Source organism: Apteryx mantelli, chromosome 2 (assembly GCF_036417845.1).
Source record: "Apteryx mantelli isolate bAptMan1 chromosome 2, bAptMan1.hap1, whole genome shotgun sequence".
NCBI classification, from domain to species: domain Eukaryota; kingdom Metazoa; phylum Chordata; class Aves; order Apterygiformes; family Apterygidae; genus Apteryx; species Apteryx mantelli.
In genome coordinates this window covers 94,637,522-94,653,898 of record NC_089979.1, presented here as the reverse complement: position 1 = coordinate 94,653,898, position 16,377 = coordinate 94,637,522, and the positions used below count along the sequence as shown (strand labels likewise).

Genomic DNA, 16,377 nt, shown 5'->3' with positions numbered 1-16,377 from the left:
TACTCTGAAATTGTGAATAATGTATCCTGGCTTGCATTAGAAGAGCATTGCCAGCAGGTGAAGGGAGGTAATCCTCCCCTGCCAGTTGGCCCTGGTGAGGCCACATCTGAAGTACTGTGTTCAGTGCTGTGCTCCCCAATACAAGAGAGACATGGAGCTACTGGAGTGAGGCCAGCAAAGGGCTACTAAGATGATGAAGGGGCTGGAGCTCATACGAGACTTCCCTCATGTGAGAAAAGGCTGAGAGAGCTGGGACTGTTGAGCCTGGGGAAGAAAAGCCTTGGGTAGGTGGGGAGGAATCTTATCAACATGTATAAGTATCTGAAGGGAGGGTGTATATGAGATGGGGCCAGACTCTTTTCTGTGGTGCCCAGTGACAGGACGAGAGGCAAGGGGCACAAACTGAAACACGGGAAGTTCCATCTGAACATGAGGAAAAACTTCTTTATCGTGAGAGTGACAGAGCACTGGAACAGGTTGCCCAGCGATGTTGCGTAGTCTCCATCCTTGGAGATATTCAGAAGCAGTCTGGACAGGGTTCTGGGCAACCGGCTCAACTTGCTTGAGCAGGGGGGTTGGACAAGATGATCTCCAGAGGTCCCTTCCAACCTCAACCCTTTTGTGGTTCTGTGATAACAATTCTATGAGGAAACTGGTTAGAAAAGAAGAAATCTGTGTGATATTGTCCTGGAATTGTTCGGTAGAACAGTGTTTCTGGGCTCAGAGAGAGCACTGCAGTGGCATGCTGCAGAATTGAAATGGAGTCCTCTTAACTGTGGAGAAATAGGGTCCAGTAACTCTCTGGAAGCCTGCTGCTCCTGATGGGTATTAATCAGTAGCTAAGTGGTGTTGTGTTGATAGATAAACTCTCTGGGCTGACATTAAACTCATTGTATTAGGAAATTATAGATGCATAGATCATAAAAATAGGAAAACCACAAGAATGATGAAACCTGTCTTTATTCATCCACAGAAATGGGTAAAGACCTTTTTCTCAATGCAGCACCTGGTTGATTCACAAGTGATAAGGGGTATTGTGGTACATATCTGTAGTTCTGGGTTCTGTAGAAAAACACAGCCACGCAGGGAAAGTGTGCCATTTCTTTGATCATCCTCATTGATCTTCTCTGATCTTCTTCCCATCTTGCCTTACCATTTTGAGGTGGGGGACCAGAGCTGCCTGCATGATTCCAAGGTGCAGGTGACACCTGGATTTCTCCAGTGGCAGAATGGCAGTCTCAATTTTGTTCTCTGTTGCTTCCCTAACTGCTCCAATCATGGAGCTGATGTCTTCCTGGCGTTGCCTGTCATAACGTCACAGTCTTGCCCTAAGTAGCAGTAGTAATCAGCTGAGAGCCTGTCTTTTTATATGTGAAGTGAGGATTGTTCTTTGCCGTGTCTGTATTTGTCTGTCATTTGGCATGTATGTATGCAGTTAGCAAGTCTCCTCTGATTCTTGTGCAGCCGTTTGTCAGTTGTCCCTTGATTTTCCTGTGCTGAATAATGTGAATGTTGTCAGCAAACTTTGACAGCCCTTTTTCTGCTTTGTTTCTGAATAGGTTAAACAAGACAGGTGCCAGCACAAATCTCGTGAACATCCAGTGATATCTGTCTGCCACTGTATGAACTGATCCATTAGTCCTACTCAGTTTCCTACTTTTAAGCCAACTATCTCTTCATGCAAGGACCTTCTTTCTTGTACTATGGCTTCTTTTTCTTAGTTGTTTTTTCCTAAATACACTGGGTCTTCTGTATTCATGTGCATGTTTCCCTTAACAAGGTTTCTAAGACATACCTAAGGCAAAGTTCCTTTTTCAGAAACCATACCGTCTTTTCCCGAGCACGTCACACACATTCACGCCAGCTAATTTTATCCATCATTTAGTGTGTATTAATTTGTCTAGTGCAGACATGAAACTTACATACCTTAGTTATATGGAACTTTTGAAAAATAAAGATGTTTGGCAGCATGTTTGCTACTCTCCCCTTGGTAGTACTAGGGAGGGTTCTCAATGGAAGGTTAGTTGCTGCTGCTAGCAGTTCAGTTCATCTTTGCTTTCCCTTGGAATTCCCTTGGGTGGTGAATGCTATCTTGTCCTGGTAATTTCCTTCTGTTTTATTTGGTTCCATAATGTGTTGTACAGCTTCTTTAAGTTCCAACAGGTCTTCTGATGAGTCCCCTAAAGAATCATTCCGAGATGGGGATCTGCCCGGTTTCTTCTACAGTGAACAGAGATGGTTAGAATTCATTTCGCTTCTGTTCTATGGCCTTATCTTGTGTGAGTGCATCTCATGTGCACTGATTGTCAATTGGTTGCACAGAATCTTTGGCAAGTTTTCTGCTGATGAGTTTAAAGGACAATTTATTAGTAGTAGCGCAGTGATTAAAGCACTTACACAGCAAATATGGGTTCACTTCATCTAAAAAAGGGAGTTGGTTTCCTGTTTCCTAAAACAATGACTTGGTTGTTTAACTATTTTGAGAAGGGGTGCTTACTTTTAATAATGTAAATATATTAATATTAATTATTAAATTTTCACTGACTGTGGGCCTCAAATGCAGTTGCTTTGTTTTCGAGAAATGAGTGAGTCAACAGGTATCTGTGCCTATGAATACTTACCTATCCTGTGTGAAACAGAAGGGTATCAATGGGAGAAAGAGGGGGAACTCCTTTTAGAATGATTTTGTAGCCCAGCATTAAAGAAACAATCGTGAGAGGCCTTGGTTTGAATCTGTGTTCAGCAGATAAAGTGGATTTAAAATGGGATCACCTACGACAGCATTAGAATGCCTGGTTTCTCAGGCTATTCTCTTGCAAATGTTTAAATATTTCTAAACATTTAACTACAGGAGTACTCTGCCCTAGAATATCCTCTGTCATAGTGGCTGAAGCACTTTCCTGGGAGGTGAAAAAATTGGATTTTAGTTTCCTTGAGCAGAAAATCCAGATCCTTGACCTTATACTTCCCGAGTTCTGTAATCTTTATGAATAATTGGGTATCAATGCCTTAGAAGAACTGTGAGTTTTTCATTTTATTTTCCTTGTTTTAATTTAAAAATATTTGAAAACTATACTCATTTTTTTGAGATTTAGTACCATTTTTTCAATTTTATTGCTGAACCAAAAAATCAAAAACCTTGCTGTCCAGGTTAGTTTCTCAGTGGTGTGTTTTACAGGAGAGTAAATGGCAGGGTGATGATTTTTAAAATCATTGCAGCAAGATTCATCAGCTTCTCTGTCAGGGACTTTTGAGATACCCTAGGACCCCTTATGACTTCCTATGTTAAAACCAACACCTTAAACCTCAACCAGAAATCCATTGGTGTCTAGTTTAAGTCAGGAAGCAAAGGTAATAGGTTGTAGCTGAGAAATAACCACTTTTGCACAAACTGCAGGTTCCTAGTTGTTTTAATTTGCGACCATATAGTATAATCCAACCTGAAAATAATAACATGAATAAAAGTGACAAGGTCTGTATCCAAAAGAAAAGTTTGCAGCAAGTGATAAAAAGAATGTTTTTCACAATTGCTGCAATTTAGAAGTATTTGCCATGCTAATGGGAAGAGAAGTGATTTTTAAGTTAATTAGATTCAGCCTTTCTTTTAATACCATTTGGAGTATGCAACAGGTTATGTAAAGGTGGAACCTCAAACTCAGTAGAGATGTTCTCATGGAGAACAGGTAACCTTATAGAAATTATAACACAATTCATCAGCTAATGTAGGTTTGGACTAGCTGACTGGAGAGGTCCCTCTCATATGCAATTTGATAATAGATTCCCATTGTCAGTGAAAAAGTATTCAAAAAAAAAAAAGGTAAAATTATAACATGCTTAACCTCTCTTCCATCTGTAAATGGGGGAGGGGTGAGTTAAATGTCCAACATTTAATATATAAGTGTCTTAGACATATTTTGAAAGTGCACATGGTTCTTAGTTTAATATATTAACACTACCATGGATAATTAAAATCTTTGAAATAATTTATAATACATTTATAGTATATCAGCATCTGTTCTGGAAATTAAATTTCTTTTCTTCTAAATGTTCTTTATCTTAAGTCCAGTTTGCTTTAACGTGAACCTTAAAATTCAGCAGCTTTAACTACATGATAGACACTTGGATTCTAAGGTAAGTGAGGCATTAATAACTGGTTAGATTTGTATTTAAATAAACTTTTCCTTTGTCACAATATTGTTCTATTTATGTTTGAAATATTAGAAAGATGTTGGTCTCAGTATTAATTTGTTATGGTTTATTTGTGAGATTCCGGCTTAGTCTTTGATTACATGACCCCATGCTATTTTCCATGCTATAGTGTGTTGAATGCATGATGCTCACTGCATGAGTATTTACGTAATGCTATGTTTTGTCCCTTTTGTTTCAGTAGAAAGCTCTGTGGTTTGTTTGTTTTATGTCCATACACCACTTGGAAAACACTGTTTTCTGCCTCCCCTGGGGTTTTCTGTTGTGCTTAACTATTTTTACTGCTGTAGAAGATGATGAGGTGATATTTTTCCCAACTTACAGATAAGAACTGAGGCAAAGAAGAGATGAATCATAGTACCTGTTAACTTTAGGATTTCATTATGAACCATTTAGGAACTCTTAAAGATGCTGGAAACCGTATTGCTCCGCAGCTGCTATGGTCATTTCAGTCTTTTACTCTCTTCTAAACAGTTGCAGTGCTAGTGTTAACTAGCAGAATGAGAGGTGAGGGAGAAACCCTCACCATTCATGGGATTTTTGTCTTAACTATGCTAATAGAAGATTAAGGCCTCATCCTACTTCCTTTATTGGAAGAGTGAGCCCTCAGTCCCTGTCTGCTTTCTTCAAGCCTCTCTGATTTTGTGTACATCCATTGCCTCTTTTTCAGGCTGAAGAGTCCTAGTGTATGCAGTCCTGGCCTGGCCTGGATGCTGTTCCATATCTCTGATCATTCCTGATGCCCTCCTGTGCATGTTTTCTAGTTCTAATACTGTCTTTGAGCTGAGAGGAAACAGAACTCCGTACCATACTCACAATGTGTGCGACTCATTTATACAATGCCATAGCGATGTTTTTTGTTTTGTGATCTCCCTCTTGTGAGAACTGCCATTTATTCCTATCCTGTTTCCTATTTTCAGCCAGTTATTTATCCATGCCAATTATTTTAGGCAAAGCTGCTTAGTTTCCTTAAAAACCTATGTACATGCTTCTTGATCCCTTCTAATAGTGTCAAGAGTTTTGTAAGGTCACACTTCCTTTTACAATCATATTGCTTTTTCTGTATTTGTCTAGATGTCTGCTTGTTCTGTCATTCACTACAGATTTCACAAATTTGCTTGGTATGTGGATGTGAGTCTTACTGACCTGTAGTTCCCAGCTTCTCCATGGAACTTTTTTTTAATTTGGTATCATATTTGCCCCTCTTCCCTTGGTAGGTGCCAGGGGAGCTCCCTTGGATGGTGAACGCTATCTTGTCCTGGTAACTTCCTTCTGTTTTATTTGGTTCCATAATGTGTTTTACAGCTTCTTTAAGTTCCAGCAGGTCTTCTGATGAGTCCCCAAAAGAATCATTCTGAGATGGGAGTCTGCCCGGTTTCTTCTACAGTGATCAGGGAAAGCTAGCATTCATTTAGCAGTGCCGTAGCACTCTCAGTATGCTTCCTTACGTACTCTGTAGCAGGATCTTTGCTACTGATGTTCTGGGAGAAGGATGTAGTACTACCTTTGATTCCTTTAATTAGTTGCTGTTCAAACTCTGTTTTTTTTTTTTTCCTTCTGCCTACTTGATTATATTTTATTTAATCTGCCATAGTTTTTTGTTCTTATGTTTTTCTTCTTTGGGATGCAGCTTATGCCAGAAACTGAAGCATGCTTTGTAGTCATGACAGTTTCATTTTATATGCTCTCACGCCTTTCCTAATATATGGTATGCACTGGCAGTACACTTCCAATATGGTACCTTCTAGTAGTCTCCATGCTGCCAATACTTACAGCTTTTTAGTTACTTCTATTTAATGAGCTTTTCCTCACTTTTATGTACTTCCCCTCATTGTAGCTTAGCACAGCTGTAAGATGTTTTGTCTTTTTTTGCTCCTCTAGAGAATTTGAAGCTAAGTATTTATTCATTGTCACAGAATTTCCACTGAAATTTTATACTAGATTATGTGCATTATTCTGTCCCAAATCAAGGATTACCTTTTCTCTTGTCGGCTTGCTAACCAGCTGCTCCATGTAACAGTCACTGACAAAATCAAAAAATTTCATTTCTGATGTGACATCTCTGCAACCTGATTGGAAGGAAGGACAGGGTTGCCATAATGATCATGAGAAATGTCTTGAAACCTGGCTAGCTATGTAGCTATCATATTTCACTGTGTGCTTATTACTAGACATTCCAAAAAAGCTGGAATTGTGGGCTTGCATTTTGATTGCTGGAACCTTTTCTGTACTTGGAGAACCTGTTACACTTTTAAAGTTTCACAGAGTAGTATCTAGGAAGGTCTAAGATACAGCAGGGCATTATCCTTTTTAATTAGCGGCATGCCCCATTCCTAGAGTTTGTCAGAGGTTTTGACAAGACAAACAAGACTATAGGTTAGGGAATATTACTTTCAGAAGCTCCTTTCGCATCTTTTAGATATGTTCTACTTGAGCTTAGGCAGAGATGGGACCTGAAGGTCATTGCCTAGAACTTTACTCATTCAGCATAACTTTTTATCCTTCACACTTTTCCTTCTCTGGGTCAGATTAATAGTGTTCAACTCTGTCTGTGTTTGCCTCTGAAGTCCAGATTGGTTTGTAGCTTTCAACTTGTAGTCTGGTGTATTTTCATATAGATGATGATCTATTTAAAGAAAATGCCTCATGTTATTGGTAAATGTTTTGGCATAGTACTGGCCATGCTCACAAAAAACTTGGAACTGGAGGAAGTTAATTTGCAGCCATTCTCTATCTGCCTAAACAAGATGATTGGGGAAGGTCCCATCCAGACACCATGATGTCCTTTGTCTCTTCTTTCAAAGATGATTGTATTAGTAACAAGAAAGCATTCCTCATGCTACGATGTAAAAGAGTTTTATCCCACTTCTCTTCATTCCCGCTTGGCTAGCCTTGGTCTTTATTCTTCAAGTTGTTTTGCCTGATTAGCCCTTTGTATTCCACCCCACCTTCAGGTTTTTTTAATCTGATTAATCCCTTGCCCCTGTTCTTTTGTCATCAGTACTAGTCTTGTCATCAGTCCTTACCTTTGTGTGCACAGCCTCAGATTTTTCCCTGAACTCAGGTTTCTCGTCATATCTCTCCTTTTTCTGTCCTTCTGCCCAAAAGTCTTTGTTGTCACCTTTCTCTGACTCCCTTTGCAGCTTGACATCTGATCCATCTCTTCCAACCTCTTGCATTCCCACCATTTTGCTCAGTGATTCCACCACAGTTTTCTTTTCCAGTAAGTCCTATATTCTCCTGAATCTCTCTTCAGGTTCCCAAATACAGTCTTGCTGTGTTGGCTCAATGAGTGACCTCAGGGTCTGGCTGATGTTCCCTCTGCATCTGATTCAGGCAGCTTCTTCCCCCATTCTGAATGGAATATACTCTACTCTCCTGGTATCTAGATTCAATTCTAGTGTGAATATTTACCTTATGTAGAATCTGGGGGGAAATGGATTGCAGGACTGCTTGCTGTTTTTGTTGAGTGAGTATGTGTGAAATCTCTTGGATGCTGTAATGAATCTTGCCAGTTATGTTCCATTCTTGGTTTTTTCTTTGTTGCTTTAAGATGACTGGGCCCTCCTTGGAAGGAGGGGGAAATTGCTTCTTCTCTTGTGGACACTGCTGGCCATGGTCAAGGGGTTTGTTTCCGGAGAACTTGGGGCTGGCAGCCTAGTGAAGTGCAGCTTGGCCTTGAGAGTCTATATTAATGTGGAGAGACCAAGAGACTACACCTTAAGAAAAGGAAGCAGCCAGCCAGGCCTCAAAGGAGGACAGAAATTTTCCCAGGAGCTAGAAGGGACTGTGTGGAGCTGCCAGCAGTGCAAAGTCACTAGGTTGCCTGAAATAAACTTGGAAACAAAGATTTGCCTTTAAAGATCCAGTGTACAATGGAAACTTTAGTTAATAAGCTTTTTTAACTTCTGTTCTCTCTGACCTACTTGTGCTTTTTAATTTTTTTTCAAGAAATAATTATCCTAGGTGATGGTCTGATTAAAGCCTGAATTTTCTTTAATTTAAAAGCCTTCCCATTTTCTCTGAGGAGCTCCAGACATAGCCATATTCCAATTGTCATCTTTGTGGATGCTGAAACTTTGTGGACGGATTTTCATGGGGTGGCAAAAAATACATATCTAGCCCAAAGTTATTCCAAATTTGATGATTTTGCTCCCAAAACATGGGGCTATGAAAAATCTCTGCAAAACAAGTTTTCTAGAATTTTATTACCCAAGGACAAAACCATTTTGGCTCTTAGGGGCGAGAAATTAGAGGGGAGGGGGAAAAAGTGATCCCAAAGCAGCTAGTTGGCTTAGAAAACTACATTCAAAAGCATAGAAATTTAGCAAGACTAAGAACAGGAAGCAAGTTCTTGCATCAAAGATCTGTAGCCTACAGCAGAAGTGCCAAAAGCAGCATGTAAGTAAATTTGAATAATGTGCATTTTGCATAATATGATTTAGGGCTGAGCTGCAGCATTTTGAAAAAAGCATGTGTAAGATTCACTTGCTCTCATCTCCAGCATCTTGTCTGTGAATGACTATAGAACCAAGAGAAAGCCAGCACTGCTGCACATGCAGGACGCTGCCGGTTAGTTAGGTCATAAGTGGTGTCTCAGTTTGCACTAAATTTCTACAAGAATGTATGCCTTCTAATTTGAGAAACAAAAATATGGTTTGGCATGCCGCTCCTCACAGGTTACCCCTAAAAGGGGAAGTATCAAACAGCCTTAATTGTTTTGCTGCTGTCTTTGCATAATATTGCCTTATACATTTAAAATTTCAAAGCAAGTTTAAATTGAATTTTGTGTTTGATAGCCTTAGCTATTCTGAAGTAGGCAGTGAAAATACTTTTAAATGGAACCTATTGTTAATGTAAACAGCTATATCAAAATTAGACTGGATACAATGAAAAATACAGCTCAACTTTATAATCTAATGACTTTTACCAATTAAAGGAAATAAAAACTAATTTATTTTTTGTGATGGATGTCATCGCCATATTAAGGGTTATAGCACATTTTCATAAATACTGGTATCTCAGTAACTTAATCTACATAACAACCTAACCCCATGTGGGGGCACGAAGTTCAATATTGTCTTAAAAAGAGCAAGTACTGTTTTGAAGCTATTAAAAGTGCTACTTTAGCAACAGCAGTTGGAAACAGGAGTGCTAAAATTAAAAATTTAGTCATGCTAATTGATTGTAAGTATATGTAAGTTGTGAATTCTTAATTATATTGTTTTTAATAACCTGTCTGCTATTGGTTTTATGTAGATCATCCTTTGCAGGCTGGAAGTGCCAAGTGCAGGATAATTCAGTGAATGATGTGGACTATTTCAGCTTCTTGTTTTCAACCCTTATAGGTAATCCTTGTGAATGTCATAATTTAGAATTAACAAAAGGAAATCTGTTTTGATAGATAATTGCTGGATTTAATTTAGGCTAAACAGTGTAGCAAGTACTTCCTAAAAGTAGTTCTAATTTTATTACATGTTTTTGTTAAGAGATATCCTTTTCACTGTTGATCTGATTTTTTTAACACCCTGTTTTTACACTTTGAATTGCCGTTTGGGCTGCATATTTGCATGCTCTTTCTTGATGTGTAGCAAATTTCTTTGGAAAATAAGAGGAAAATCTAAACTTAGCATGACTTGAGCAAGTTTTATTTAAATTTGGGGGAAAAAAAAGTCTTATAGTGGTTTGTAACAATATAAATGAGTGCCTGTTGGATTTCCTGTGGACATACTTACAGTATTGAAAACATTCCATCAAATTAAAGTAATGAATATACATTAAAGTGAGCTGCCCAGGGTCCTCATGTGAACAGAATTATTTCTGCTGCTAAATTCTTACTCGGAGTAGTATTCCTGTGGTGATACAACTATGGAAAATTATGGTGGTTATAATGATATAACATTACTAGGAAATGTCTTTTCAGTAGCTTGTCTTGTGGTAAAGAAAGTGTCTTGTCTTTGTCACCTTAGAATCATTTGTAATGTTCAGCTACTTTGCTTTCAAAAGTAACCTTTCTTTTTTTTTTTTTTTTCCCTAAAACAGTGAAGAGGCAGCTGTATTGGTAGCTCAGGGAATGACAGCAAAAACTAAGTGACTTTTAATGTGGTTTGGAGCAGTAGTCCTGTTTTACTAAATCATCTAATATTTGGCTAGAAATAATTAGCCAGATTCGTGTGTGTGTTTGTTTTTTTTAAATCCTGTAGTTATATTAGAAAGTTACTGAGTTGAAGTGAATATGTAGTAAATTCTGTTTTGCATTATATCTGGTTTTGCTTTTTCTTTTTTATTTTTTTAATGATAAATACTGTGAAAATAGCAGTATAATGCAGGCCTCTTGCTCTCTTTTATACCACAGTATAGTTTGATTTGATTTTTAAATAATATCTTTGTTTTCTTTGGAAATCAGAACTCTTATTCTCATATACTTGATTTAAAATATCAAGCAAGTTCCTCTAACAAAAAATGTTATGTGGACACAGTTAAAAGACTTTTTTTCTCAAGGAAGCTAATAAAGTAGAATAGCGCTTGGCTTGTTTTGTGATACTGTTTTACTGCTTCTTTTTCTCTAGGGTTTTCAAGAGAGGAGTTGACTAGTCTTCAGGGCATTAGAGGAAAGCCACACATTAGCCAGACACAGCTTTCACCTGTCCGTCTTTACCTAACTGATCTTGACCAGTTTTTACACCACTGGGCTGTGACAGAGGTAATACATCAACACTATTTCTAACAACAGCATACAAACTTGGAATGTTTTCCATCTCTTTTCCTTTTCTGCATATTTCTAAAGTTCTGTCATGACTTGAAATAAAGTGAAAAATATTATGGCTGTTAAACTGCTAACATTCTTCTACAGTCATTGGGTAATATTTTGAAGGAAGCTGCTTTAAAAGGCAAATGTTCACGCAGGTAATATGCAAAATTATACTTCTGGAAAGAATGGGTAGAAGCTTTTGTGGAAAAATCCTAATAGTAAAATTAAGACTAGCAATACATTTTGGCTTTCAAAAAATAATCAGTTGCAAAAATACTAATTATGGACAGTTTTCTTTGGGAGTAAATTCCACTGTTAATTGAAAAGCACATTAAAAGAGGAATTTTACTTGTAAGTAATATTAAGCTGGCATTGCTGCTTATTCAGAATAACTTTGTACGCTTATTCAATCAACATTTACTGGGATTAACAACTTCACTGTGAATTCAGTGCCTGCTTATAAGATCATAAGAATTGAAAGCTTAATTTTATTGTTGGTTCTAAAGGAATGTGAGGCCATCAGATTTGTATCAGAACTAGTGAATAGTAGTCTTCATTGTGGCTCAACTTTTTATTGCTTATCCCACCAGAAACCACTTTATTTTAAGGTGTGAAATCTCATTTTAATGATGTATGTCAATTTGAAAGTATTCATAGTATCTGTTATGAATACAGTGGGAAGAGTGCAACAGTAGTTTAGCTGTAAGGTTTATTTTGGGCTTTCGTGGCAGTCTTTTTGATTTAAGAAAACAGCATAATAAATTTTTCTCTTAATTTATAATTCAAGTTTAAGTGATATTCTACCAAATCTACCAAAAGTGCTGATAGTCTGTGGCATATGTTGCATGTATTTTATTATCTATATAAAATTATTTTAAGCAGACTTGTCATTTGGTTCCATGACTTGCACATATCCTTAGATGTCCTGCCTTCAGTCAGGTGGCCTGAGGAGCAGCAAGCCTTTTGGCTATTTTTTTTTTTTTTTTTTTTTTTTTTTGCCTTCCTCACTTTCTGTCCCCTCTGGGCAATGATGACTAGTTTTCTCACCAAAATACTTCTTTCTCCAGTGTTGAAAAACTAGCACGTTCTCTTCCCCTCCCCTGTAGAAAATGCAGGACTCTTCCTCTGTGAATTGACCAGAGGGGTGACTTGCAAAAGTTTCTCAGAATTAGCATAATCCCATAAAAACATCTGCAGGATTTATATTCCCAGGGACTTTACTTGCTTTTGAAAATGCCACGCCATGTGTCACATCTTTCTTTATTCTTTTTGCTTCTCTTCCACAAATCTATCGAAGTTGCTTGAGAAATCACACAATGGAAATAGTCACTTATGGATGAATGGAAATACTTCAACTTACAGATGCTGGAATAGTTTGATTACAGATAGCTTGCTTGTGCCTTTAGTTCCTGCTTGCTGGTCTGAGTTACTTCTAACACAATGTTTTCAGTGCTTTAGTGCCATCGAGGAGAGTCATTATTCACATAAAATGCAAGATATGCTTTCGTTGAGTACCTTTTCTTGCGAAAGATCCAAGGGGCTTTCTCAGGTTCTCAGAAGTGGATAGCAGTCATTCAGCAGAGTTAGATATTCTTGACTGCTCATGGAAGAGGACTTGGACACCCTAAGGAGCATTGCGTTTTTTACCCAGTTATGTATCAGCCTGAAGTCTCTTCTGGGGACTAAATTGAGAGAGAATAGGAACAAAAATCCCCATGCATGAAAAATTTGTGTGAAAAGAGTTAAGTTAAATGCTTGCCAGAAGGACTGGTAATATTGCAGTGCTGTTTGGAGGGTGGGGTGGTTGTCTGTTCCCCCTTCTCCTTCTCCCCTTCCCCCCGGCTTCTTTTCCACAGAATTTGCAAACAGAAAAGTAGGGACACCTTGTCAGTAGCTTACTTTCCTACCAGAGAAAAAAACTGAGATATCCTTTCCTCTTGCCTCTGATATGACTCTATTCCCATTAGTAATAATGGTCTCTGAGAAAATCTGTGTCCCAAGTTTCATTATTTTTTCTGGGAGAAAAGATCAGTTTTAATGCAAACTCTTCCTTTTATAAATCATAAGATTTCATTCTTTTTTCACTTGACTGTGAGTTTCTTGGCTTCAGAGGCAATCATAGGTATGATAAATTATACATAAATAAAACTGTGCTGAAGTTAGATTTAAAAAAATATATTTCAAGTGTGTTAGTCTTTTGGATGACTTTTCTCTCTGTGTTTAACTGTGTATATTGTGTTTAAATGTACAGTGTGGTATTCAGTAAGTTTTAGGGGTTTCTCTCTTTTCCTTGGCGGTGTTCCTTGTTGAGTACGGTTCTCTAGCTTCAAACATGTTGACCCTTAAATTCTACTTCATGCTCAATTCAGAAACATGGTGTTCTGGGGACTGCAGTCCAGGAAAAACACTGAGATTTGGAGGCTGAAACAATTTTTTTGAAAAAAAGGCGCCTTGGAAAGAACCTTTCAGTTCCTTAAGATTTGCCAAAAGTTACACAGGAATGCTTTTTGTAGGAAAAAGTAGTTTCCATCTGGTATTGACCAAGCTACTCTCCTCAGAATAAAACAACAAAAAAACCCCCAAAACCCAGAGCTACAGCCTTTGGGGACAAAAAAGACTTGGCAAATCATGAAGAGCTTTTAGGATCTCTTGGAAGACAATGTGATATGAAGGTACTAAGTGCATTAGGATTGGGTGCTAGGGTTCGGGTGGTCTTTTTTTCCTGGGATGGGAGGGGACAGGGGAGGTAGGTTTGGAGAATGCTTTCTTCAAAGTGGGCATAGCAGTTCAAGGACTAGATGCTGTTGTTCTACAGGTGGATGTCTGTCAAATTCAGTTACTCTAATGTGGAACAGTTTCCACATCTACTTGAAAGAGATACTTCTATAGTGGGAGAGATGGTGACACTAAAGCTGCTTAAAAATGTTGGTAGAAGACTGGGAAATTTTCCATTAAAACTTCTGTTTTCTATGGAAGGTTTTTGCTCTTTTGCTGGGAGAAAAATATCCAGTAATCATCAGTATTCAAATTCTCAGTCAGAAAATAAAAATATCAATGAGAAATACCTCTTCATGTTCTGGTTATAGTGTGCCTCATTCTCCTTACGTCTCATTCTCTAAGACAAGCATGGGGTTACTAAGGTGCTTGGTATCTTCCTGTGTACTAGGGCCAGATGAATACTATGGTATGCAATAATGTTTAAGCAAGATGGGAGACTTTGCATCACGGGAAGGAAAGGTCTAATGAGGAAGTCTGTTTCGTGAAATATCTGAACTCCAATTTCCTTTCAGTGACACCATTTCTGAATCAATTTTTAGCAAATGACAGAAAATTATTTTTAAATAAGTACTACAGGAAATAATAAATTCAGTTTTAATTGGTCATGCTTGGCTTTTGGTGAAATTGAGAAGAGAGGCTTTTGAATGCTGAACCTTTTGTGCTTTCTTTTGCTGGATAAAAGATATGCTCATTTGAGCAGCAACTTCATGGTGATACTGTAATATTGAGTAAGATACTTTAAATTACTACAAATATCTACTAAGTGAATAGAGCCCTCCATTGGCTGCAGGCCAGGCAGCATTCAGGCCTGTATTTTATTTTGAGAATTGCTTCTAAATAAGAGTTCTGGTTGTTGTGTAACTGTAAGTCAGGGATTTCTCATAGAGGAAAAATATTTCGTTATGAGTGAAATTAATTAGAAACTGATGAACTTATAATTTGGCAGTCTGATTTCCTTTAGTGATCAGACTTTTTTTTTAGTCTTTTTATTAGTCCCTCCATCCTCCTCATCCTTCTGTTCTGCCACTTGTTTTGTCTAAACTGTTGGCTAGTTTTTGGCTAGATCTACGAAAAGAATAGACTTTCAAATATTAGTTTCCTGTAAGTTATGTGAAAATAAGCAGCTGGAAGAGAAGAGGATCTAGATTAGTGCAAAGCAATTTAGAACTCAGTTTTTGCATTCTGTTTTGGCAGCAGCCAGCTGGGCAGTCCGCATGTGCGTCGCTCTGGACTAGCCTCAGCAGGTCTTGTCTTTTGACCTGCAGGGTATCACAGGGCTTGTGAGGCAGTAACAGCTGGGGTTACTGTGGTGAGGAAATGGAAAGGGAATTAAGGTTCCCAGGTGTGAATTTGTAGGAAGCCATGGTTTGTTGGTTTTGTTGCTTGCCGTTTTCAAATCCAGTGGCAAGCAGTCCCAACTTTCTGTTGCTAGCTTGTACAATGAATGGTAAGTATTTAATACAATTTAAGGCTAATTTAGGTTATAAATAAGGTTAATTTAAGGCTTTGTCAGCTGGCAGTCTGAACTTTGTGTGTGTTATAACCATTGCACTCGGTTGCATGTGGTTAAGAATAAGCAGTGAAAAGACCAAACAAATGCACTTTTAATTAATGCTTTTAAATGTTTTAAGACATAATCATTTTGAGATGGTTATGCTTCATAACTCTTTTGTCTAGAGAGAATGGTTATTGGGATACTGGAAATCCAAAGCCATGTTATTTTTAATGGAAGCTTTTAAATAATATATATACTCTTTCTCTTATGGACCAATGTTTAAGAAGTGTCCCTCTAAATGCCATTTTGTGTAACTGTAGAGGTTAGTTTTTATACATTTGTCTGAAAGAGATTTGAATGTAAATTGTCTGAAAGAGATTTGAATGTAAATGCAGAAGCCTTGGTTTGTTTTCTGGAGCAACTTATACTTAAAATGACTTCTGCCTTATTAAAGCTAATTATTTAAAATCGTATCCCTGCAGCTTAAATAGATGGGACTCCAGAATAAATTATTGCAGCCTAAAGGAAGAAGCTTCAGTTTTTGTTCATTTTAACTGTGCCTATAGTGTTTGTCAGTAATATTGTTCACTCCCCTATAATTGAATTGACCTACCAGTATCAAATGAAATAGCACCAACAGAAATGAGCAGTTTAACAAGGTAACAGTGTATACGTGATAATTTCTGTTGTTATAATGTTTGATGTTTGTGACATTTAAATATTTTGGAGGGGGAAGGGGAAGCTGTTTACTGTTCTAAAATTCTGCTTAAAGTCTAGATTCCAGAATTGTATTCAGCACATAGCTGACTTGAAGAAATAAAATACTCAAGTGTTTAAGATTAAACACAAGGGAAGGTCAGTTGCTATTAAAAACGAAGTTGAATTAAAAAATCTTTGGATGTGTGCAATATAAACTTTTCCATTTTTGACACATTAGTGAATTATTAAAAAAGAATTGTGATAGCTATATCTGCACTGGCATGCTAACAAAAATTAGGGGAAATCAATAAAGATAGTAAGCCAATGCATATAAATTAAAGTTCTGTGAGGATGCTGCTCTTGGGAAAGTAAAAATGGTGTTACAGTGCTGTAGGCTTAACTTTAAGCAGATACTAACATTCCAAAAAACCCTAAGACAAAGATCTGG

At 37.6% G+C, this 16,377-nt stretch overlaps 1 protein-coding gene across 3 annotated transcripts in view; it reads left to right on the top strand.

The window, feature by feature from the left end:
* Positions 1 to 16,377, top strand: part of TEX10 (testis expressed 10) — a 63,896-nt gene that overhangs the window by 34,246 nt on the left and 13,273 nt on the right. For all 3 annotated transcript variants that reach the window (XM_067291093.1, XM_067291092.1, XM_013957725.2), the window contains 2 exons: positions 9,466 to 9,554; positions 10,776 to 10,909. In XM_067291093.1, the coding sequence (XP_067147194.1) occupies positions 9,466 to 9,554; positions 10,776 to 10,909 (223 nt within the window). The remainder of the gene's footprint in view (positions 1 to 9,465; positions 9,555 to 10,775; positions 10,910 to 16,377) is intronic.